At 49.9% G+C, this 23,979-nt stretch overlaps 2 protein-coding genes across 3 annotated transcripts in view; both read left to right on the top strand.

The window, feature by feature from the left end:
- Positions 1–15,410, top strand: part of Zc3h3 (zinc finger CCCH-type containing 3) — an 83,661-nt gene extending 68,251 nt beyond the window's left edge. For both annotated transcript variants that reach the window (XM_057792567.1, XM_057792568.1), the window contains 3 exons: positions 12,137–12,321; positions 12,910–13,256; positions 14,919–15,410. In XM_057792567.1, the coding sequence (XP_057648550.1) occupies positions 12,137–12,321; positions 12,910–13,256; positions 14,919–14,950 (564 nt within the window). In that variant the 3' untranslated portion in view covers positions 14,951–15,410. The remainder of the gene's footprint in view (positions 1–12,136; positions 12,322–12,909; positions 13,257–14,918) is intronic.
- A 4,347-nt stretch (positions 15,411–19,757) lies between these two features.
- Mafa (MAF bZIP transcription factor A) lies at positions 19,758–22,414 on the top strand. The gene has a single exon (XM_057791959.1). The coding sequence runs from the start codon at positions 20,134–20,136 to the stop codon at positions 21,217–21,219; it is 1,086 nt and encodes a 361-aa protein (XP_057647942.1). The 5' UTR covers positions 19,758–20,133; the 3' UTR covers positions 21,220–22,414.
- The last annotated feature ends 1,565 nt before the right edge of the window (positions 22,415–23,979 follow it).

Raw genomic sequence — 23,979 nt, 5'->3', positions numbered from 1 at the left:
TATCTAGGCATTTCACATGATAAAATCAGGCAGTGTTTGTTCCTCTGTGTCTGCGTCTGGGTTCTTTTTCTCACCATAGTGCTTTCAGGGTTCATGTTGCAACACGTAAGAACATCATTCCGTCTTATGGGCACATAATATTCCATCACATGCATGCAGGCATTACGTTCATCCCTGTATGTGTGTAAATAGATATGGGTGCATGGGTTAGTGCCACCTTTTGACTGCTATGAATGATGCTATATTGAACACTAGCATGCATGCATCTGCTTTTACTTCCTTGCTGGGCCGTATGTCAGTCCTCTATTTGTCTTTTTGTAAGCCTGCCAGACTGTGTTCCATGGTGCCTAGACGACTTCACATTTCCATAAACAGGGAATCCTCACCACTGCATGTTGTGAACTAATTTGTTAACACTGGTAATTTTTATAGATTCCTTAGGATTTTTGAAATATAAGATCTGTCATCTGAAGACAGACAAAATGTTGCTGGTCCTGTTTCAGTCTGAAGGCTTTTTGTTTCTTTTCCTTGCCTAGCTGTTCTGGTTGGTAAGTCAGTACAGTGCTGAATAAAAGTGCCAGAAGTGAGCATCCCTTCTCTTGTTTTCTGTCGATAAGCATGATGCTAGCCTTGGGCTTTTAGGAATGTTGTGGTTTCAAGGTAACGCTGACCTTATGGGAGAAGTTTAGGAATATGTCTTTCTTTCCAGTTATGAATGGCTGCTGCTTTCTGACTCATGGATTATTCAGAAGTGCGCTGTTCAGTTCCCAGGAATCTGGAAATGTGTCTTGTTATCTTTCTGATCTTGATTTGATCCCCTCATAGTAAAGAATATACTCTGTATAATTTTAGTATTTCTGCCTGCCCCTATACCCTTCCAACTTGGACTCAAACTCATGCTAGGCAAGTGCTCTACACTAAGCGGCATCCCAGCCTTTTCAATTTCTAAGCACCTGTTTGTTTGGTTGGTTTTGGGGTTTTTGAGACAGGGTTTCTCTGCATAGCTCTGAATGTCCTTGAACTCAGAGCTTTGTCTGCTTCTGCCTCCCGAGTGCTGGGATTAAAGGTGTGTGCTGTCATTGCCTGGCTCTTTGGGCCTGTTTTATGTTTTGGGTATTTTCTACAGGATGGGAAAGTGCAAGCCTTGAGACGCAGCTGCCCTTTCTAGCTGCTGTTTTCTGACCAAATCCTGTGGGTTGTTGCTGACCTTCAGTTGGAAATAGCTTGCATTTATACCTGTAAGCACAGCCACATTGCCATTTATGTAAGGGTTTTAAACTGCATTTTATTTTATTTTTTGGTTTGGGACAAAATATCTCTGTGTAACCAAGGCTAAACTCAAAACTTTACATCTATTTGTTTCCCAGGGTTGAAACTACAGTCTGTCCTTTGCTGTGCTTCAAAACATGTCAGACCACAAATGCCAGTTTTCAATTGTTATATGAGAACATTGGGCCTTAACAAACATCACCATGTAGGGAAAAAGGAGGTGCTGTGGTACCCTGGAAAAAATGTTTTATTTTATTGGGTAAAACATTCTGGGATTCCATAAATAGGTTTTGCTTTTGAAAGATTTTTTAAAAAATTTCCTTTGTTATTATTATATGTGTGTGTATATGTGTTTATATATATACAATATACTACACATAGACCCCCACACACAGATGTGGAGGGAGCGTGCACATGCTGTGGTACGTGTATGCGAGCCAGAAGACAACTTTCTACTTTCAGATTGGTTCTAGGAGCTGAACTTAAGTGGCCAGGCTTGTACCATCAATCCTTCACCCACTGAACTACCTTGCTGGTCTTGAGATGTTTTTGAGTTCTGACTTTTTGTCTAGTTTTTCTTTTCTGAGACATGGTTTCATGTAGCCCAACCTGATGTCTAACTCATTATGTAGCTAAGAATGATCTTGAACATTTGATCTTCCTGCCTTTATATCTAGAGAGCTGGGATTGCACGTGTGTGCCACCCTCCTTGAGTTACATGGCGAGGGCACCAAAACCCTGGGTTTCATGCATTATAGGCAAGCACTCTGCCAGTAGAGCTACATCTTTAGCTCACAGGCATTGAGTTTTCCTGAGTCTGTTTATCTCTTTTTTATGTCAGTAAGTTTTTTTGTGATTGTTGTGTATATAAATATGCCTGTGCATGTGTGTTCTGACATATGTGCTCATGTGTGCATGTGTGTGTAAAGGTCAGAGGTTGATAACAGGTGTCGTCCTTACAGGCTGTGTAAGGGTCTTTTTGAGGCAGGGTCTTTGAAACTGGAGCTCACCAATTGGCCACACTGGTAGACCTGAGGATGCTTCTGTCTTGCCTTCCTAGTACTGAGATTACAAACATGCTGCTGTGCCCATCTTTTTACATAACTTCTGGGGACCATCTCAGGGCCTTTGTGCTTGAATAGCAAGCACTTTACCAAATGAGGCCATCTCTATAGCTCCCACAGAGCTCTTTCGTAGGGCTGGAGTGATGGCCCAGCAGCTAAGAGCACTTGCCGCTCCTTCAGAGGACCTGGACTTGTTTCCCAGAAGCCACATGTTGGCCCGTGATCATTGTAACTCCAGTGTCAGGGAATCTGGTGCTATCTTTTCACCTCCGCAGGTACTGGGCACACACATGGTGCACACACATACTAATATACTGATACACACAAAATAAATAATTTTTTAAAGAAAAAGTTATTTTGTTTGGTACATATGCATTTTAGGTTTTAATTTACTAGGTTGGGCTTGTTGAAACAGGATGTCTGTGTTAATCTAGAACTCACTCTTAGAGGAGGCTAGTGTCCAGCTTGTGGCACTTCTGCTCCTGCTTCCCAGTGCTGTGATTACAGGAAGTGCAAGCATGCCAGATAGAGCATGTACCCTTTAGAATTGCTTCATTCTCTTGACAGAGTCACGATCTGTCATTATATAATGCCTCTGGCTCTGCTTTCTTTGCTCTGCAGCCTCCTTTTCAGATTGGGTTATGGCCATTCCTTTCTTCAGTGGATCAACTCTGTATGATCTAGCCTTTTTTTAATGTGTATGTTTGTGTGTGTATTGAAATTTTGTTTTTGTTGTATATGTCTTGAGTACTTTGCCTGTATGTATGTCTGTGCATCTCTTGTATCATGTAATATTCTTGGAGGCCAGAAGAGGGCATTGGATCCCTTGGAACTGTAGTTACAGATATTGTAAGCTACCATGTGAATGTAGCCAGCTTTTAACCTCTGAGTCATCTCTCCAGACTCCCTCCCCTACATATGTATTCATTTTCATTTTATTTTTGATCATGTAAACTTGTGTGTGTGTCAGGGGGTGTTGGTTATGTGGACATGAATGCAGGTAGGTGTTCTTGGAGGCCAAAGGCACAGATCTATCTGGAGCTAGAATTGCAAGCAGTTGTGAGCCACTTAACATTGGCACCAAGAACAGTACTCTGGTCCTCTGGAAGAGCAGCACAGACTTCAAATTAAGCCATCTCTCCAATTTCTCCATATATACACATATATACATTTTTTTTTTCTTGAGACACAGTCTCACTGTGCAATCCTGGCTGACTTGGAGCAGGCTGGCCTTGAACTCACAGAGATCTACTTATTTCTGCTTCCTGAGTGCTAGGATTATAGATGCATACTACCACACCTAGCTTCCATATTTTTATTTTCATTTTACCTATTCATTGTATTTGAAGTGACTTTTTGTAGACAGCATATAACTAAGTCACTTTTTTTTTCTTAAAAAAATGTGCATTCTGCCAATATCTGTTAGAATTTTGTTTGGTTGTTTGGTTGGTTTTGATCTTTTTGAGACAAGTTTTCTCTGTGTAGCAGCCCTAGCTGTCCTGGAACTAGCTCTGTATGACAAGGCTGGCATCCAACTCACAGAGATCTGCCTGCCTCTGCCTCCTGAGATAAAAGGCATGTGCCACTACTGCCCAGTAATATCTGTTTTTTAGTTATTGAATCTGTGCCATTTATATTTAGTGTATAGGGTCAAACCTAAAATCTTAACACTCAAGAGGCTAAAGTACTCAAGGAGGCTCACCCTTAGCTTGAGGAAAGTCTTGACTACATAATGAAGCTCTGCTTAAAATAAATAAAAATTAAAAGCACACTAAATGCTGTAACTTTTGAGTGTAATGTAGGAAGCTCAAGAAAAAACAGAAAGCTGGGGGTAGTGGAGCATACCTTTAATTGCAATACACAGAAGCAGGCTGATCTCCATGAGTTCTAGACCAATCTGAGCTACATAACAAGTTGCAAGATAAGCAGGGCTGCATGATGAGAACCTGACTCTGAAAACAAATAAGCAAAAAGATTCTAGCTTAGCAGTATTTTTCTTTATTTTTATGTTGAAGAAGGTTACACTATTTCTCTCTTCATGGTCATTTCATTCCCTTGTGGGAAAATAATTATTTCTTTTTTTTGGTTGCTGCAGGGTTATTTCTTTGTCTTCAACTTTTATGCATCTGATCATCATGTATTCTAGGAGGATTTCTTGGTCTGTCCAGTTTGGGGTTCATGCTACTTCTTGAATTCCAGTTGTTTTTCCTTTCCTTCAGTGTCTTCTAGTACAGTACAGTTAGGTCTTGGCTTACAGTTTCAGGTCTCCTGGTCTGACTTTGTCTCTATGGTTCATGTTAGTTTTCACTCTAGTTCTGTCCCTTTGCCCACAGCTGAGTTTGTTTCAGTCGTTGTACTTTTCAGCTCTTAAAATTTATTGGTTTGACTATACCCTCCTGTTTTGACATTCTCTGTCTCATTAGTTTGGAGCATGTTTATGATGCTGCTTTAAACCCTTGTCAGTGGTTCTAATACCACTGAGCATTTAAATGTTGTAGGTTTCTATAGCTGTGATGAAACACCATGACCAGAAGTCACTTGGGGAGGACAGGGCTTTGTGGTGATTTGAAAGAAAAATGACCCTCAAAGGAAGTAGCACTATTAAGAGGTGTGACCTTGTTAGTGTAGTTGTGGCCTTGTTGGAGAAAGTGTGTCACTATAGGGGTGGGCTTTGAGGTATCCTGTGCTCAAGCTACACCCAGTGTTATAGTTTATTTCCTGTTGCCTGTGGATCAAGCTGTAGAACTCTCAGCTCCTTTTTCAGCACCCTGTCTGTCTGCATGCTACCTGCCATGATAATAGTGGACTGAACTGCTGAAACTGTAAGCCACCCAACTAAATGTTTTCCTTCGTAAAAGTTTCTATGGTTATGCTGTCTCTTCTGAGCAATTGAAACCCTAACTAAGACAGGTTTATTTCAACTTGCAGCTTGTAGTCCATCATCTAGGGAAACCAGGGCAGGAACCTGGAGGTAGGAACTGTAGCAGAGGCTATGGAGGAACACTTTTTATTGACTTGCTCAACCTGCTTTGTTAAGAACACCCACAGTGGCCTGGGCCCTCCCCCATCAATTACCAATCAAGAAAATGTGTTACAGGCTTGCCTACAGGCAAGTCTTTTTTCAAATTTATTTTTATTTTGTGTTCATTGCCTGCATGTATATTGCATGATGGTGTCAGAAGCCCTGGAACTGGAGTTAGTTGTGAGCAGCTGTGTGAATGCTGGGAATTGAGCTCAGGTCCTCTGGAGAACAGCCAGTGCTCTTAACTGCTGAGCCATCTCCCCAGCCCCTACAGGCAAACCTTAATGGAGGAATCTCCTCAGTTGAGAGTCTCTCTCCTAAAAGACTCTAACCTGTGTCAAATGGACATAAACTAGCTCCCTGTCGATTTGACACACCAACACAACACTATTGAACAATAATATTTCTTAGTCTTCATCTCTAAGATATATTAATGTCACAATATAAATACAGTATAACTTAGAAGTTCCATAGTCATTAAATTTTCAATACTTTAAAGGTTCAATCCCTTTAAAATATCTGAAGTCTTTTTCAAAGTCCAAAGCCTCTCTAAAATACCCAGTTCTCTCTCAAATTACCCAAAATCTCTCTGGCAATCCAAAGTTTCTCTAAAATATCCAAGGTCATACAACTGTGACATGAGTCATCATGTGTCATTTCCTTAGTGAAATAAATTCTTCTTTTTCTGAATATTTATTTCTTTTCATTTTCTATTTCTGTGGTGTATTTTTGAAGAACAAGAATTCTTACTTTTATTATATGTAGATTTGCTTCTTTTGTTGTTGTTACTGTTTTATTTGTTTGTTGTTTGGTTGTTTGGTTTCTCGAGACAGAGTTTCTCTGTGTATCTTTGGCTGTTCTGGAACTCACTCTGTAGACCAGGCTGACACTGAACTCACAGAGGTCCTCCTGCCTCTGCCTCCCAAGTGCTGGGATTAAAGGCATGAGCCACCTCGACCAGCTAAGCTTGTTGTTGCTGTTTGAGACAGGATCTTACTATGTAGTCCTGGATAGCCTCAAACTCACAATGTAGACCAGGCTACATTGAATCCACAGAGATCCTCCTGTCTCTGCCTCCCGAGTGCTGGGATTAAAGTTGTGTTGCCACCACACCCAGCTAGTTTTCACTATATTTACCCTCAGTCTTCCAAAAGTATATTTTACTCCATTCATTTATTCATTTTGCATATGCTGGGCAGGTATAGTACCACTGAGCCTGGAAATACAGTCGATATTCACTTTGTCAAGTTAAAAAGATACTTGGGTTGTTTTGTTTGCTTATTGATTTCCTTTTTCTTTTGCTGTTTTAGTATTTTTAATTTCATTTATTTATGACTATGCCTGTGTGAGTGGTATGTACTCGTGGGTACATGTACAAGTGATAAGCATGTCCATGTGCATGGAAGCCAAAAGAGACCAAGGTATTTGGTTCCTTGGAGCTGGAGTTACAGGCATTTGTGGAATGCCTGACTTACATGGGTGCTGGGATCCAAACTTGGTATTCCTGATTGCTCAAGTGCTCTTAACTGCCATGCTTCCTCTTTAGCCTCATGTTTTTTTTTTTCTTTAAAGCAGAGTCTTGCTGTATAGCCCAGGCTAGCCTCAAACTCAGGGATTCTTCTGTCTTGCCTGCTGAGTGCTGGGGTCACAGGTGAACCTACCACACCTGGCACACTTGGTGTTCTAATTGGGATTGTTGAATCTGTGGATCAGGGCAGTGAGAGTGGATATGGGCTTTTATCACTTTATCATGGTGAACTTTCCACCACTAAAGTGGCACTTTTATAAATAGAATATAGTGGACACTATTATAAATAGAATATAGAGCTCTTGCTTAGCATACATGAAGCCCTGGTTCAGTCCCAGGTCCACACAGTTTTATTTTCTCGCTATTCATTGATAGTCTTTTTTTTTTTTTTTTCTTTCGAGACAGGGTTTCTCTGTGGTTTTGGAGCCTGTCCTGGAACTAGCTCTTGTAGACCAGGCTGGCCTCGAACTCTCAGAGATCCGCCTACCTCTGCCTCCTGAGTGCTGGGATTAAAGGCGTGCGCCACCACCGCCCGGCTCATTGATAGTCTTTATGTTGATTTTGTTTCCTGCTGTCTTGCTACATGGTATCTGTGATGGTAATTGTAATGATTTCTAATTAAACACTGGTGTTTTAATCAGTGAGGGTTTTGTTTGTTATTTAGTCCAAGTACATTCCCCTTTTCTTTCGTAGTGTAAGTAGAGTATAGCAGTGGGAGCCCCCAGCCTTTCCTCTCCATCGGGCATGCTTTCTGGAAGTTTGGTTTTTTTGGGGGGATATTTTTTTTGTTTTGTTTTTTGTTTTTTGCTTGTTTAAAGATTTATTTGTAGCCAGGTAGCAGTGGTGCGTGCCTTTAGATCCAGTACTCAGGAGGCAGAGGCAGGAGGAGCTCTGTGTTGAGGCCAGCCTGGTCTACAGAGTGCGTCCCAGGACAGCCAGGCTTGTTACACAGAGAAACCCTGTCTTGAGAAAAAAAAAAAAAGATTTATTTATTTTATTTATTTTTATTTTATGTATGAGTGTTTTGCTTGCATGTATTCTGTGGACCATATGTGTACCTAGTGACTGCTGAGACCAGAAGAGGGTGTTTGACTCCTGGAACTGGAGTTAGATGGCTATGATCTTCCATGTGGGTACTGTGAGCGAAACCCAGGTCCTCTGCAAGAGCAGCAAGTGCCTCAAAACTCTGAGCCATCTCAAATGAAGCCAGAAAGAGAGGGAGAAGAAGTGTTGGGCATAGTGAGCCACAGTGCTGAACCAGAGCTTAGTGAACACTGCAGGGAAGGAAACCTGTGCTGCCATCCTCTGGAACAACATGTTTGCTTTTACTGCTTTAGTCTAAATGTCTTTACATTATTTATTTAGCGCATCTGTGTATGTGTGCACACAGATGTGCCTGCATGCTGCTGGAGGTAAGGGGACAACTTGTTGGAGTTGGTTCTCTTTCTTTCCACCATGTGTGTCTTGGAGACTGAACTACAGCCATCAGAGCTGGTGGCAGCTGCCTGAGCTGGAGTCATTTCTCTGGCTCATGCTGATTTTTATTTTTTTGAGACATTCTTACTGTGTAGCCTTGGTTGTCCTGAAACCTAACAAATAGACCATGCTAGCCTCAAACTTGCCGAGATCCAGTTATCTTTGCCTTTAGAGTCCTGGGATTAAAGTGTAGGCCATTATGCCAGGTCTGGGAGGTTCTTATGGTAAGAATATGTTCCTTTCCTTCACTAATTTGCCTAAATTCAACTTTGAATTAAGGTTGGATTTTATTAAATAATTCATTTCTATGGAGATGATCTAAGACTTTGTCTTCTTAGTTAACCTTGTAATATAATAATTTCTGTTTATCAATCTTTTTAAATTTTTATACACCATTTATTTGTGTACTTTTGAATGTATGGATGAGTGTATCTTGTGCATGCAGGTGCCTTCCGAGGCCAGAAGAGGGCATTAGATACCCTAGAACCTAGTTAGAGGTAGGTGTGACTTGATTGACATGAGTTCTGGGAAACTGAAGCAGGTTCCTCTCTAAGAACAGTACACACTGTTAGCCAGCAAGCCATATTTCCCACCCTAGCTACCCTGGAACTCATCGTGTAGATCACACCGGCCTCAGACTCACAGAGATCCTCCTGCTTCTACCTCCAGAGTATTGGGATTAAAGTCTTAAGCCACCATGCTTGGTGATCTTTAATTTTTAGTTGTTATTGCTGTGTGTGAGGGGCCCATCTGTCATGGCAAATACGTGAAAGTCAGATGGCATTTGTAGGTTTAGGTCTCTCATCCGAGCCTTATGTGGGGTCCAGAAATTGTACTCAGTTCCTCATGCTTTCAGGGCAAGCACTTTTACACCACAGGGCCATCTTGCCAGCCCTCAATCTTTCTCTAATTAACTTTACCTTTGTTTTGTTTTATTTGAGACAGGGTTTCTCCGTGTAGCTTTTGGAACCTGTCCTGGAACTCTCTCTGCAGGCCAGGCTGGTCTCGAATTCACAGAGATCTGCCTGCCTCTGCCTCCCAAGAGCTGGAATTAAGGTGTGCGGCACCACTGCCTGATAACTTTTACCTTTTGTTTGTTGATTTCCTCATGGTCCTGGTTACTTAGTGCCTCTTCATCATGCAGCCTCTTTAGGCCCAGTGTTGGCCTAGATGTTCTCATGACAAGCTTTTTTTTTTTTTTTTTTTTTTTTTCAAGATAATTCTGGTTTTATAGACTGTGTTTTTCTGTTTTACCCTCTGGATTTGATTTGTTTATGAAGTAGAACTGTGTCTTAAAAATTCTTGGAAGATTATAATGAAAACTCTTTGAGTTAGAACTCTCTTAAATACTAATTGAAATTTCTTTATGGCAATAAGAAAATTCAAGGTTTTTTTTAGATTTCTTGTTAATCTTTCTGGAACTTGCCAATGTCACCTATGTATCCAGATTGGTTGGTATAAAGCTTGTTCTTGATGTGAAATAGGTCTAAAAGTGCAGATGATTGGGGCAAAGACTTCACACACCCATGCTTACACTGTCCCACCGAGCTGCACCCTGACTCATGTCTCTGTGCGTCCTTAGCATCAGATTTTACTCCTGTACTGTCATTGCCTGTGTTGTTCATCCCTTTCTTCCTGATTATGGATTATGAGAAGAGGTACCTTTGGAGTTTCTTGGCATTAATTCCTACTGTTTTACCTCTTTCCTTCACATTTTTTGGCTCATTTTTCTGCTTTCTCTCATCTCTGGAGAGATGGGTTCTCTTTTCCCCACAAACATCTAAGGCTCTAGGATCCAAGAATGGCACCACCCTGCACAGACGGTGGTGCACTGCCACAGGGCTCCCGCATGGCTCCTTACTTATAGTCCAGCTGGCCGTGTAAGAGTGAGAGCCTAACTCCAGATCCTTGGCTATCTTGCTGGTCAGGCCTTTGCATCAGTGAGTGGCCTGTGTCCAGGTCTGGGAGTGCGATCTCTGATTTGTTTCCTAAGTGCCCATACCCAGGTCTAAGAGTGAGGTGGGCCCCATCTCTGCTACCTAGGAATTTTCTTTAATTGTTTGCTTTCTCATGCTCTTTACCTTTCTTTCTAGGGTTTTTGGTGCTTCTCAGGATCATTAGACCAGCTTAGCACTTTCTGGGAAGAATGCACATGTGTTGGGAGGGGGGGCCGGACAAGTGGAATTTGTTTTTCATTCATTCAAAAATTTTAGTATGTAGTCCATGAAAAATAGAATTTCATGTTTTGCATTCTTTTTTTTCCTGCCGACTTTAAAGTTCATCGTGTTTGACCACTGCAGTGTACCTCTGCTTAATCCCATCTCATGTTAGGTGCTTGTAGGCCACAGTATAGAGTAGTAGGGTCCAGGCTGCCTCTGACTCAAGCTCTGATGGTCTATTACAGCTTTGATAGACGTGTTTGTGGGGCCCTTGACACTGCTTAGTGTCACTGTTCACACTGCACACACCTGCACTGCTCACATGGCTACATGCCCACATGCATGCTGGCGGGGAGTCTTTTGTTCTCTGGCCATTCCAGCTTTTATCCCCTCTGTCAGGCTGCCCTGAGTTTTAAACCCCAGGTTACTGGCTGGGCCCAGTGCACAGGAGCTCACATTCCTGGTAGGTGTCAATAAGTGAGTCTATGAAGGGAGGAGCCTTGCCTGCACCTGCACAACACAGGAGCAAATCACACAGGGTGCTTAACTCTGTCCAGCTCCTCTCACTGCAGCTGGACACCTGCTGAGAAGGGTGTCCCCCACTCTGTGAGGCACTCTACCAGGCTTGGTCCTAGTTGTTGGTAGCAGGGTAGGGGATGCCCTCCTCCCTCAGAGGATACATTCTAATAGGGAGGTCGTAAGGCCTGAGAGGATGTGGCTGTAAGACCGTGAGAGCTGTTTCCTGCTGGGCTACCATTCTCTACCCATGACTTAGCCTGGGCTGCTCTGGTACCATGACTGATTTTGACAAACCCTGTGAGTCCCGTGGAGTGTCTCATTTTGACCTGGGGCTTCTTGTTTCCTGGTCCAGTAGGAGATGTAGTTTGGGTGCCCAAGATTGACTAGATTCTGGCTCGCCCTGTCAAACTATGGTAGAGTAGTAGCCCCTCCCTTGGAGAAGTTTTGGGTTTTGTACAGAGTAGAGCTTGGGAGCCCTGAACACCAGTCAGCATCTCTGTGTTGTCTCCCCTGGATAGGCCTAGCCACTGTACACTGGGCAGAGGCTTCTGGAGCCCCTGATGTGGTCTGGTGGACAGAACAGAGTCTAAGCCTTGGCCTGGGACACCTGCTGCCTGGCATGCCCTCCCCCTACCCTCTACACTGGTATAATTAGCCCCATGACAGGTGCCATGGATCGAGTGCCTGGCCCAGCCCTAACCCAGTGATGCCCGGCCTCAGCCGACCTGCCTTGCCTGCTAGCCTGGGCTCCTGGCCCAAACCCTATTCCATGAGGTCCCTTGAGGCCTCAAGCCCCACCCACCTTCCTCTGCTCCAAACACACCCACTGGAACAGAGACAGACAGACAGAGCAGACAGGCAGAGCCCCAGCAGTGGCCTGGCCTCAGGTTCTGGGAATCCCCAGGCAAGTGCTGGCCCTGGCCCTGCCCATGGAACAACTCTAGCCTGATGGCCTCATCATTCTAGCAAACAGCCTTTGACCCTGAGACCCGGTAGGTCGCTTCCAGTCAGTGGGCTCTCACTAGGCAGTATTTGGCCCTCCTTTCTGTGTGTAGCCATAGCATCTGCTTAGTTCAACCAACGATTATTCTTCCCCTAGTGCAAGAAGAAGCACACGCTGCTGTGTCCTGACTTTGCCCGCAGGGGTATTTGTCCCCGTGGTGCCCAGTGCCAGCTGCTCCATCGTAACCAGAAGCGACATGGCCGGCGGACAGCTGCACCTCCTACCCCAGGGCCCAGTGATGGAGCCCCCAGAAGCAGGGCCTCAGCTGGCCATGTACTCAGGTGACAGATCATATGGGTGCTGCATATTTGATCTTATGTGACTGGAGGTGGCCCATCCCTGCTCTAAGGACATTTAGGACCCTCTGGGGTAAAGTCTCACCCCAACACTCTGGGCTTTAGATCCAAAAGGGAATCTCAGTTGGAGGCAAGAGCTCCTAAGATGCCTATATTCTAGATCTCTGAATGCACAGAGTCATAAACACCCCATGCACGGAGGCTTTCAGAAACCCACTCCCTACGAGGGGGGGAGGAAGCACCTGAAAGGTGGGGTTACCACAGTTGTGCCCATCTCCTGTGGTTTGTGGGGACTCCCTGCAGATGAACCCTAGGCCCCAGAAGGTGAAGAATGGAGCTGGAATCTCACAGGCTTCAGCCGTATCTCCCTCTGGTCAAAGGCTGTGGAATCAGCCTGTCCCTGAACTGTATGATCTGTATAGCCATGCTCAGTAGCCTCCAGGGTCAGGATGGAGATGAGGGGCTGGAAGCCCTGTTATAGGAATGAGTGCCATGCAAATAATTGACAAGCACCCTCTCTCTGTGTCTGTGGGAAAAGCCACCCACTCTTACTTTGTTCCCCCTTTTGTGCAGGAAGCCCTCTACTGCTCAGCGCCCTGCCAGACAGATGTCCGCTAGTCTGACCTCCAGAACTGAGGCCCCAGTCTCTCAACCCCCCTCCCCAAGGGTATTAGCCTCCACCTCTACCCTGTCTTCAAAGGCCACCGCTGCCTCCTCCCCTTCCTCCTCCCCCTCTGCTAGCTCCCCCACCCCATCCCTGGACCAGGAAGAAGCTGCCTCTGGGACAGGTGGGACAGGCTCAGGAACAGGCTCCAGCAGCCTCTGCAAGCTGCCGTCCTTCATCTCCCTGCATTCCTCCCCGAGCCCAGGAGGCCAGACTGGGCCCCAGGCCCCCAGGAGCCCCCGCATCAAGGATTCAGGTGAGCAGTCTAGCCCTTCCTGGGTCTTTTTAAATGTTCACTTCAGAATGGCATCCTGGATGGGGCCTAGGAGTCAGTGTACCAGGTGCCCAGGGCAGGCCAGTGAGGAGCAAGCACAGCAGTGGCCGCCTTGAAGACCACCCCAGCGAGGGCTGATTTAATTAGAAAGCACCCATTTCTGTTAATTTGTTCTGGAAGATCACCGCACACTCCTGGAGAGAACAGATGTTCCCTCTCCCCAATGAGCGTTTGGGGCTTGGTAAATGGCTCCACTCAGCCTTGTTTAGGAGAGAAAAGAGGATTTTATGGCTGCAAACGACCCTTTCTGTAAACATTTTACAGCTCTCTGCGCGTTTGAGTGACGATAAACCCCACGCAGCTCGGCGGGCTGCAAATTTGCGACCATACGGCTATCATTTTATTGTCATATTTCACGGCCGTAACGTTAATGGAAGATGCTTGCTGCAGGCTTCTCTAACAGCCCCACTGAGCACACTGAAGCGCTTGCTGTAGGGACTGCCTCCTGGTTACATCGTCCTTCTTGGGTGCAGAGTGGATGATATCAGGCCCTTGCCCAACTGGAACCTAACTAAATGGGGCAACAGTTTCTTTCATGTAGGTGGCCATTGACTGGTGAGCAGCCGGGGATCCTGAGGCAGCGTGTGGCTTTAAAGATCATGAACCCAAAAGTTAATCTGAGGACCAAAGGAGCCACAGGGGACTTAAAACCTGCATGCAGTCTGGGCAGACTAGAAGAGGGCTCCAGAAAACTCTTGAGGCTTGTTCAGCCAGGAAAGGAGCTGGAGGGGCAGGTGCAGCTGAGCCTGGGACAGTCTCTGGCAGGAAGCCTAGCTGTGCCTGTTGAAGCAGCCCAGAGGACAAATGGGGGCTAACCTGGCCCAGGCAGTTGAATCTGCAGGCCTGGGCCCAGCTGCTGGGCCTCATACCTGTCTTTGGCTAGCTGGACAGCGAATGGAATTAACAGCCCTGAAGAAAGAAACCCCGTCATGAGAGAGGTCTTACAGGGGCACGTGGGTCATGCCACATAGCCACATTGAAATAGCTGTGACCAGCGGATACTGTCACCTGGGAGAGTGACACAGAACATTTATGAAAAGAAAGCTCTCACCAGGCAGGAGCCATTAGGACATGCTACTCCAGGGACCCTCTTTTTCCTGCCCCTCCTGCCTCCAGACCCTGTCAGCTTCTATCGGTCTTTTCGCCCCACCCCTTTGGGGCCACTTGCTTGTTTTCCATGTGGAGAGCACACCTGCCTTGTCTGTGTCTGGCAGCCTTGCTCCCAGGTGTGAGTGTGCCATGTGCCTGCGTGTCTACACGCATTCAGTATTTATAGCTCAACCACAGAATGTTGTGGCTCCCACCTGTGGGCCCGCCCACTCTACAGGGGCTGCCTGGCCCTCCTAAGCTGCTACTCAGCCCAGGAAGCCCTTGAACTGGCAGAGTCCCCAGATCCCCTTCCCTCTCTACTCCTCAGGGCCAGACTGGTGGCAGGGGCTAGAGGACATCTGGCTTCTTGCAGACCCTTGCTGGCAGGCCTGGGCAGGTAGTTTCCCCTGTCCTGAGGCTTACTTACTTACTTGGAGTGGGGAAGTTCTTTCTGGGCTGGAGTGACTTGATGCTTGACCTTTGCTCTCTATGTAGGGAAGCCGCTACACATCAAACCACGCCTGTGAGGCTTCCTGGGGAACCAACCCGCACCTACCTCAGACCCTCACCCCTGGAGAGGATGGAGGCTCTACCCACCACTGCTCCTGAGGAGAAGCAGCCTGCCACTGAGCCCAACCGGGGCTATAAACAGGGATACATAGCTCCTCCCATTTGGCTTATAGCCTTTGGAGGCTTTGTGTTCCCAGACCTTGTTCTCCTCCCTCAACCAAGCCAAGGCCCCGTCCATCCCCTGTTCTCCTCCACCCCTCAAGGCACTCAGCCTCACACTAGGACTTGTCCCTGACTCCCACCCATCAGAGTGCCATGTGAGGTTCACCCCAGGCTCTCTCCTGTGGTGGGTGTGGTAATAGCTGTAGGACTTGTGCCCCAGCCCTCCCCATCCAGGGCTCCTGCCCAGGGAAGAGGTCATTGGCCAGGCTTCTCTGGTGGGTATTTTATGTTCAGCAATAAAGGTTTTATCCTGTGTCTAGTTGGCCTGTCTTGACTACCACACAACCACAGGACTCTGGATATATGAGGGAGAAAGTCTCCTGGGAAAGAGTCCTCTCTCCCTTTGGCAGGAGGAAGGCCTGCCCTAACCAGCTCTGGTGCGACTTAGAGGCTAGAAGCAGTGTCTCCCCTTGGCCAAGTCAACACAAATGGGGTTTACTAGGTTGCGGGGCATAATCTGATGCTATGTGGGACAGGCTGGGACCAAGGCAGAGGAAGAGAAGGCCTGGCTACCCTGGGGAGGGGCACGGCTTGGGTTGAAATTCTGGTTCGTTCCACATAGACACTGGATAGGGAAAACTGGGCACAGAGTCATTTAAGTGCCCCATCCAAGGATGAGGCATGGACCATCAAAGGATTTGCTCACAGGCCCGCAGGGATGCAGGCCAGCAACCTCCTGGTTGCTGTACTAAATGTTTGTATGGGTCAGCTACTGCCCATGCTATAGTGTAGTATGTGAGACCACTGCCATGTAGCTGGGCCTTCACTCCGCCTTGTGACTCAGTACCCCAAGTCCCTCAGGATCCTGGTGCCCAACCCACACAGGTGGTAAAGACCTCTACCCTCAAGGCTATAGGAGGTATAGGTGTGCCATTTCATACTCTACCACAGCCCCTGCCAAGGAAGTGAGTTTCCTTACCTAGGCCTCATTGAGAAAACACACTTCTCCACAGAAACTGCCCAGCATAGGCAGGTCTAGGCATGTAGCCAGGCACCCCTCACCATCTCTCCATTACTGTTATCAAGGCGCTACTGTGGAGAGTTCAGTAGAAAGCTAGACTCTAAATCTTTGTTTTCCAAAAGAAAACCTGAGACTCATCCATCAGTGAAGATTGGAGTCACCTGATACTGGACCCCTGGAACTTGATGGACAGGACCTATAGGAGGACCAGGGTGGGTTTCCTCCTGTTGGCAAGTCCCACCCAGCCAGGTGTCCTTGCCTGGCATGCACTGTGGCTCCTAGAGGCCCTGTGCCACCTACAACCTTGGCCTTCAGTGGACAAGCTCTTACTTAACTGCCTCTCAGTTTGCCTTCCCTCGTTGTTTAGCCAGGGTCCCCATATGAGCACCAGCAGAGGAGATGGGGGTGGGGGACAGCGGAGGCACACTTTGCTGGACCAGCAGTATAGTGCTTGCCTAGAATATGAAGTGCTAAAGTCCACTGACATGAAGTACCACCCATAGCACAGCCACCCAGGGCCATTGGGCTTACAGGGCCCTCTGCTTCCTCCGCCCCGCTCTTCTGGGGTACCCACCTCTGAGACACTGTGAAAAGAAAGTCTCTGGCAAACAGATCTGTCTCTCTCTTCTCCCTAGGTAGGAGGAGGATCTGGCTCCCTGCAGGATGCCAGGCTGCAGCACTCCCCTGTTCCCTGCCCCCCACCCATGGCTGACATCCCCACAGGTTGACAAAGGGGCACGGCTGGGGTCCTTGAGCACTCTACCTTCACAGGTAGATTCTAGGCATCACTGCAGGCAGAACTCGTGACGCAGCCAATGGGCACCTGTGCTCAGCTGGTACTGGCATAGGCTGAGACAGCCATTGTAAGTGCTGCTCTTCTGGCACACACCCGTAACCCTTGTACCCTTTAGTTTAAGGCCAGATTGTGCTACATAAAGAAACCCTTTCTAACAGGGGCAGGGGGTATAGATTGAGCTCTGTGTAATGTGGCACTCACTGCCTCACCCAGTAGCCGCGTTCCCATGAATGAAAATCAACAAATGACAGGTCCCATTTGCACACCGCAGAGTGCTTTCTGATGGGTAATATTTAGAGACTCCGCCTACCATGGAAGTTAGATCAGCCTTGCCTGTGATTCATGCCCTGTGCTGTGACCATACCCCAGCTGAGGCCATCCAGTAGTCACTGGAACTGCCGAGCCGAGTATCCGGTACACTGAACCCAATAGCAAGCAGCAGCCTTGGATGGTCTCAGGAGGTGAGTGGTACTGGTTGTTGGGGGTGGTGTGATGGACACCCTAACCTCCCCATCACTTCTCACAGTCCTGTTCCCCTCTACTCCGAGCCCTTGAGGAATCCCTGGGCCACATGTGGTCTCCCAGGCTCCTCAACATCCCCCAGAGGTCTGACCTTGAACCAACCGCCCTGGCCATTCTGCCAAGGAGTTCCAGTCCAGGCTACCCCTCTCCCCCCAGCATTCAGGGCTTATTCTTCCCTCTGCTCATGTCGGGGAGGGGGGTTGTCCTGCCTCCTTGGCTCTCCCCACACTTCACTCAACCAATCCAGCAGCGTCCAGCCAGCAGCAAGTCAGCAACTGTCCTAGACTCAAAAAAAAAAAAAAAAAACAAGCAAACAAAACAACAACAACAACAACAACAAAAACTGTCCTAGATGAGACCACAGCTCACTGCAGCCTGGGAATTGCAAAAACCCCTGCCAGGCTCTGCCTATGTTCCTGTCCTGACACTCGGAAACAGTGAGTGAACACATTTTGAGCTTTCCTTCTTCCTTCCTTCCTTCCTTCCTTCCTTCCTTCCTTCCTTCCTTCCTTCCTTCCTTCCTTCCTTCCTCCTCTTCTTTCTTTCTTTCTTTCTTTCTTTCTTTCTTTCTTTCTTTCTTTCTTTCTTTCAGATCTGCCATCCATCATACCTGGTTTGCTTCCCTCCCCCCTTTTTCTTACTGCAGGCAGGCAAAAAAACAGGCAGTGGAGCCCAGAGGAGGCAGGGTGCCCAAGGCCACATGGGATGCAATGCCCAGACTTGTAGCTCATCTTTAAGGCCTTTAAGGATTCAGGCTGGTCCCCTGGTCTCACACCTTTTGCCAAGCTGTAGGAAACATAGGTAGCCAAAATACTGGCTCACTTGGTGAGGCCTCATGATCCATATCAAAGACTCCCCTTTGTGCCCAGGTTCACCCGATACAGGTCGTCTTGGACAAAGCCTGTTACTTTTTGCAGCCTGTTTTCTCATCTGTAGATTGGACACGATTATACTGAAATGGCTGTGGCCACCACCTCGACACTATAGAGTCCCACGATACGTGTTCCACTGGAGCCTCCTTTGCAGAGGCTGAGACTTTTGGGGGGGGGGTTCTTAGGCTTTTGTTTGTTAGTTCCTGCATAGAGGAATAAGAAGGGGAGTTGAGTCAGGACACCACGGGACATTGTGGGAAGGAGCTGGGAGCTGTTCAGATATTCCCCCTATAAAATAGCAGGCAAAACCTCTGACACCATGGCATCCTGGGATAGGTATCCTGTGAACATCCTTCCAGGCTTTTTTCTGTGCACAAATGGTTTACATTTAAGATTTTTATTTTTAATAGTTAAAGGAGTTTAACAGCGATATAGGGACGGGAAAAACCCCACTCCAAGTCATGCCCAGCTGTTGCTCCTACGTGCACTCCTTTTCCATCTTCTTTGGGGTCAGAAATTCTGGTGGGGGGTTGCAGAATTCACGTCTCCTTGTGACCCCTCGTCCCCCCGTGGTTCTCTTGCTGTACAGACATTCAGCGGGAGTGAGACTGGCAATCTGTTTTCCACCTGTCATGCCAACTCTCGCCCACCCTGTAAGGCGCCTCCAAACCCCAGTGGTGGTCAGCTGGGTCTGAGATTCCTTGTGGGCCCTGTTTGGCAACTCTTCAGCAGGCCTGTCAAGGACTCTCAGGTAGCCCCTGAGACCTGCTCCCCTAGGCCCATGGTGGCCCACAGGCGTCTATCCCTCTCCACCTTACACACCGTGGGTCAGAGGCCTGCGGTTCCACCGTGCATCCCGCCGCCAGCCCGAGGTGCCAGCAACTTTGTTGACTGAATTCCTGAACCCGTCCCAACCACAGGATAAAAATAGCCAGTGCTCCCGGGCAGCTCGGAGACACCAGTGTCAGGATGGTTAGAGGTCCCCGTTCCGGGGACTCCAGGCCGGTCGGGCCGGGTGCGGGACACAGCCAACTAGGCCACCTAGCAAAACCGAGACGTCGAGGGAGTCCCCTGGGCGCGGGCCTCCTCAGCTTCACCGCACTCTTTGGCTGTGCAATCCTGGGACCTCAGGGCCGGGTGGCAGAAGTCTGACGCTTGGTCTCGCGCCCTCCGCTGTGCAGTCTCACGCGGCGGCCACCAGGGGGCCCTGCCCACTCCTCTTGCCGGAGGCCCATCCCCACCCCTTCCCACAGCTGTTTCCCGCAGGAGATTGACAGCTGGGCTCCGGTTGCCATGGGGATAGGCAAATGAGGGCGTCAGGGCTGGGCTTCCGATTGGCCCGGGGGCGCCGGCCCCCACCTGGGGAGGCGGGCCCGGGAGCGCGTCTCTATAAAGGCTTGCACGGCTCCGCACTAGGTCGAGGGAGGCGGGGCCGGCTGACAGCGCGGGTGGGGCGCGGGGTGGGGCGGGAGAGCCCTGAGCGCGGCAGAGCCCCGGGCGCGGCCTCTGCACCCTCCAGGCTGGGACGGCGAAGGAGCAGGAGGAGGAGCGCAGGATCGGGGCCCTTCGCCCGCCCGCAGCGGGCCGGGGGGCCGTCCGAGAGGCCTGGCCGGCGGCGCTCCCTGAGCGCAGCCCGGAGTTGACTGCGCGAAACTTTTCCTGCACCCTTCGGCTGCGCGACCAGAGGCTGCGCTCACCGCGACACGAACCTCGGCCCGGGGGGGGGGGGAGCTAGGGGGAGAGAGGCCCACGGCTCCCCCCGCTCCCCCGCCGCCCGTCGGGGCGCGGCCGGGCGCGGCGGCAGCGGCGGGGCTGGGGCCCCGGGCGATGGCCGCGGAGCTGGCGATGGGTGCAGAGCTGCCCAGCAGCCCACTGGCCATCGAGTACGTCAACGACTTCGACCTGATGAAGTTCGAGGTAAAGAAGGAGCCGCCCGAGGCCGAGCGCTTCTGCCACCGCCTGCCGCCCGGCTCGCTGTCTTCGACGCCCCTCAGCACGCCCTGCTCTTCGGTGCCCTCTTCGCCCAGCTTCTGTGCACCCAGCCCGGGCACCGGCGGCGGCGCGGGCGGCGGGGGCAGTGCGGCTCAGGCCGGGGGCGCCCCGGGGCCGCCGAGCGGAGGCCCCGGCACTGTCGGGGGCGCCTCAGGAAAAGCGGTGCTGGAGGATCTATACTGGATGAGCGGGTACCAGCACCACCTGAACCCCGAGGCGCTCAACCTGACGCCCGAAGACGCCGTGGAGGCTCTCATCGGCAGCGGCCACCACGGCGCGCACCACGGCGCGCACCACCCGGCGGCCGCTGCGGCCTATGAGGCCTTCCGGGGCCAGGGTTTCGCGGGCGGCGGTGGCACGGACGACATGGGGGCCGGCCACCACCACGGCGCCCACCACACTGCCCACCACCATCACTCTGCCCACCACCACCACCATCACCACCACCACCACCACGGCGGCGGCACGGGCCACCACGGCGGAGGCGCGGGTCACGGCGGAGGCGGCGCGGGCCACCACGTGCGCCTGGAGGAGCGCTTCTCCGACGACCAGCTAGTGTCCATGTCGGTGCGTGAGCTGAACCGGCAGCTCCGCGGCTTCAGCAAGGAGGAGGTCATCCGACTGAAACAGAAGCGGCGCACGCTAAAGAACCGCGGCTACGCGCAGTCGTGCCGCTTCAAGCGGGTGCAGCAGCGGCACATTCTGGAGAGCGAGAAGTGCCAGCTCCAGAGCCAGGTGGAGCAGCTGAAGCTGGAGGTGGGGCGTCTGGCCAAGGAGCGGGACCTGTATAAGGAGAAATACGAGAAGTTGGCGGGCCGGGGCGGCCCCGGGGGCGCGGGCGGGGCCGGCTTCCCTCGGGAGCCCTCGCCGGCGCAGGCTGGCCCCGGTGCAGCCAAAGGCGCGCCCGACTTCTTCCTGTGAGCTCGGGACCCTGGGCCTCGCCGCCGCCGGGGACAAGTTTGCGCAGGCCGCCCCGGCCTCGGCTCGGACTCTGAGGCCCGGGGCGCGCGTGCGGGCGGTGCAGCTGCGGTGGTCCTCCCGTCCGCCCTGTGCGTCCCGCCGCGACGCCCCAGTTCCAGGTAGCTACAGCGGTGCGCCTCCTCCGCCCGTCCCCCCAGTTCTGAACGTCCTCCGGGTCGCCGTCTAGACGTTATTGAGGTCCCTTGGCGCCCCGGAAATGGTGAATACTAGGGGAGACCGAGCCAGGTCTGACTTCCTCGGCAACGACCATTTAAAGACGTGGAGCGCACTTCTGCGTCCCGACCTCCGCCCACCCACAGAGGGACCGCGCTGCCACCAGCTCCCGGTAGCCTCCGCTGGTTCTGCGCTCCTCCGTCGTTTTTCAGTCTCTTTCCTAGCCCTGTTTTTACTCCTCCCCATCCTCCTTTTTAAAGCGGTCTTATTTTCGCAACATTAGTATTTATTTTGCTTGGTAATTAGAAAAGCCGGAGGAATCCCCTGGTCCCCGTGCGCCCTCGGAGGTCGGCGAGTGCCCGCATGTGCCCTCGCTCGCTCGCTCACTCCTAGGGGTCCGGCCCTGCCTGCCCTCCAGCCCGCTTGTCCCCACCTTGTCCGGTTCTCCCTGTAGAGGAAGCCAAGGAACTTACCTGCGTGTCGGTCCCACAGCCCTGCTATACTCAACTAGGGGAGGGGGGTGGGGAGGGTGGCCGTGCTCAGCCGGGTGGGGCTGGCCCGGACTCCCGCGCTGCTATTTCTCTATGCACCAGATCGTATTTATTACTCCTGGGGAAATATATCTTATTTTAACCCTCCAGAGAAGCGGAAGAATTTTAAAAGTAATGCACAGTTATAGAAAAAAAAATTTTAAGAGGAGGCTTAGGCCTGAACCTCCTGGCATGGGCGGGTGGTAAGGTGTTTTTATTTAATTTAAATTGTGTTTCGTTTGTGGAATCTTTTTTAAAGCTTGGTCGCTTTTTGGACTAGCCCGGGGAGAGGCCCGGCGGTTAGGCACTCTAAGCTGGGCGCTTCTGCACCGGCTGAGATCTGGTTTTCCGAGGTTTGGCTCCGGTGCTCTGAGGCTCCTTCCGTCCTCCCGCTGCTCCCAGGCGGCTCCTGCTGAGCCTTCTGAACAGGATGCTAAACAACTCGTTGAAATAAGAAATTTGTGTTGTTGGTTTTGTTGTGTTCTTTTTTTTTCATTTGTTAAGAAACTGAGGAAAGGAAAAAATTTTAAAAAATAAATCTGTTTAGATCCAAAAGTCACTGGAACCTGACTAGCGTGTCTGTGGCTTTCATTTTATATGTGTTTCTCTTTGAATAGAAAAAAATATGGAAGTCCATGGATTGAGTTTTAGCAAGATCAGGGAAAGATTGACCAAGAGGCAAAAATGCCTGTCAGTAGCCAGTTCTGTGATTGGCTTCTAGGAGCCCGGGCTCCTGTTGAGGCAGGGCAGGGCAGCAGAGGCTGCAGGCGTCAGCAGTCCTGAGTTCAAGTGCACTGCAACCTGTCCTGGTGTCCTGAGCTGTCCTGGCCTTTCTTGCCAGCTGTCCCTCTCCCCGGGGATGGATGGCCAAGTCTCTGTTCTCCAAAGGGTGCAAGCCCCACCTAGGTAATAAGAGAGAGCTCTGAAAATCTCACCCTTGGAGGCTGTGGGCAGCTAGCTACACCTTTAGATGACAGTCCCCTCCCTTTATTAGAGTAGACTGTGAAGGTCCGCAGTTTGCAAACTTAGAGCAAGCAGGGATCCTGCCTAGCGTGGGGCACGCCGTGGTCGGAAGTCGGAAGCTCTACTTCTGCGACACTACAGCTTCAGTCTTGAGAGAATCACCCGAGTTTGAGTCTCAGTCCCAGGTCCCAGAAAAACAGGCTTTGTCCGCCGCTCTTTTTGCCTTAGAATAACTCAGAGAGGGCTGTGTAGCACCCCAGGCTGGGAGCAGCTGAGCCAGCATTTTTGGGAGAAAATGCTGTTGGAAAGGGAGAAACAGACACTGGGGGTTGAGCTAAAAGAACTAATTCAGTGTGAGGCGAGACTTGCGGGTTCCAACTACAATGGAGAAGTTCACACAAGTTGTCTTCCCAAGAAGGGGCTCTGAGTTGAGGGAAATGCTGCTGCTGGGGGCCCAGAGGTACATCTAAGTCCTAATGAAGAACAGGACCCAGGGCACCTCTGTGTTCCCCTCCCATTGCCCGGAGTCATTACAGAACCACCCTCTTGGAGGAAATTCAGAGATGGGTCCTGAGTGACCTCCGCTGGACTTCTTTTGGGGAGAGATGGCAACAGCTGTGTCCACCTTCGCCACCCAGCACCCTGGCCTCGCAACATCCAGTACTCGAGGTTTTGTCTGTCGTCTGAGCATCTGGGACTCTACTGTAGCAAGCTGGGTGTGGTACTCAGGAGCCACAGTGTGCTGTTGTCCTCTTGGGGTTGTTCCTTGTTCTCGCCCTATTTGTGAAGGATTAGATCTCAGTTCACTTGCCTTCTTCTCCCTTCTCCTGGCTCTTCACTCTGGTTTTCCTCTGGGAGTGAGGCTGAGGCGTGCAAATGAATGTGGACCTTTTGGTAGTTGTAGTCACTCACTCTGGGAGTTAAAAGATTGCCTTTTCTAGAAGCCTTTTGGGGAGCTCAGAAACCCCATGCATGGGGATTTCTTTGGCTTTCCCTTGTCCTGTGCAGGGGAAGAAGCACTGACCTGTGTGCATAAGGCGGGTACTCTTACACA

Source organism: Chionomys nivalis, chromosome 17 (assembly GCF_950005125.1).
Source record: "Chionomys nivalis chromosome 17, mChiNiv1.1, whole genome shotgun sequence".
Lineage (NCBI taxonomy): Eukaryota > Metazoa > Chordata > Mammalia > Rodentia > Cricetidae > Chionomys > Chionomys nivalis.
Note: the sequence above shows the minus strand (reverse complement) of the source record. Positions and strands in the feature narration are given on the sequence as shown.

Excerpts from the sequence above, each read along its gene's own strand:
- Mafa (XM_057791959.1), top strand. The coding sequence starts at position 20,134 with ATGGCCGCGGAGCTGGCGATGGGTGCAGAGCTGCCCAGCAGCCCACTG.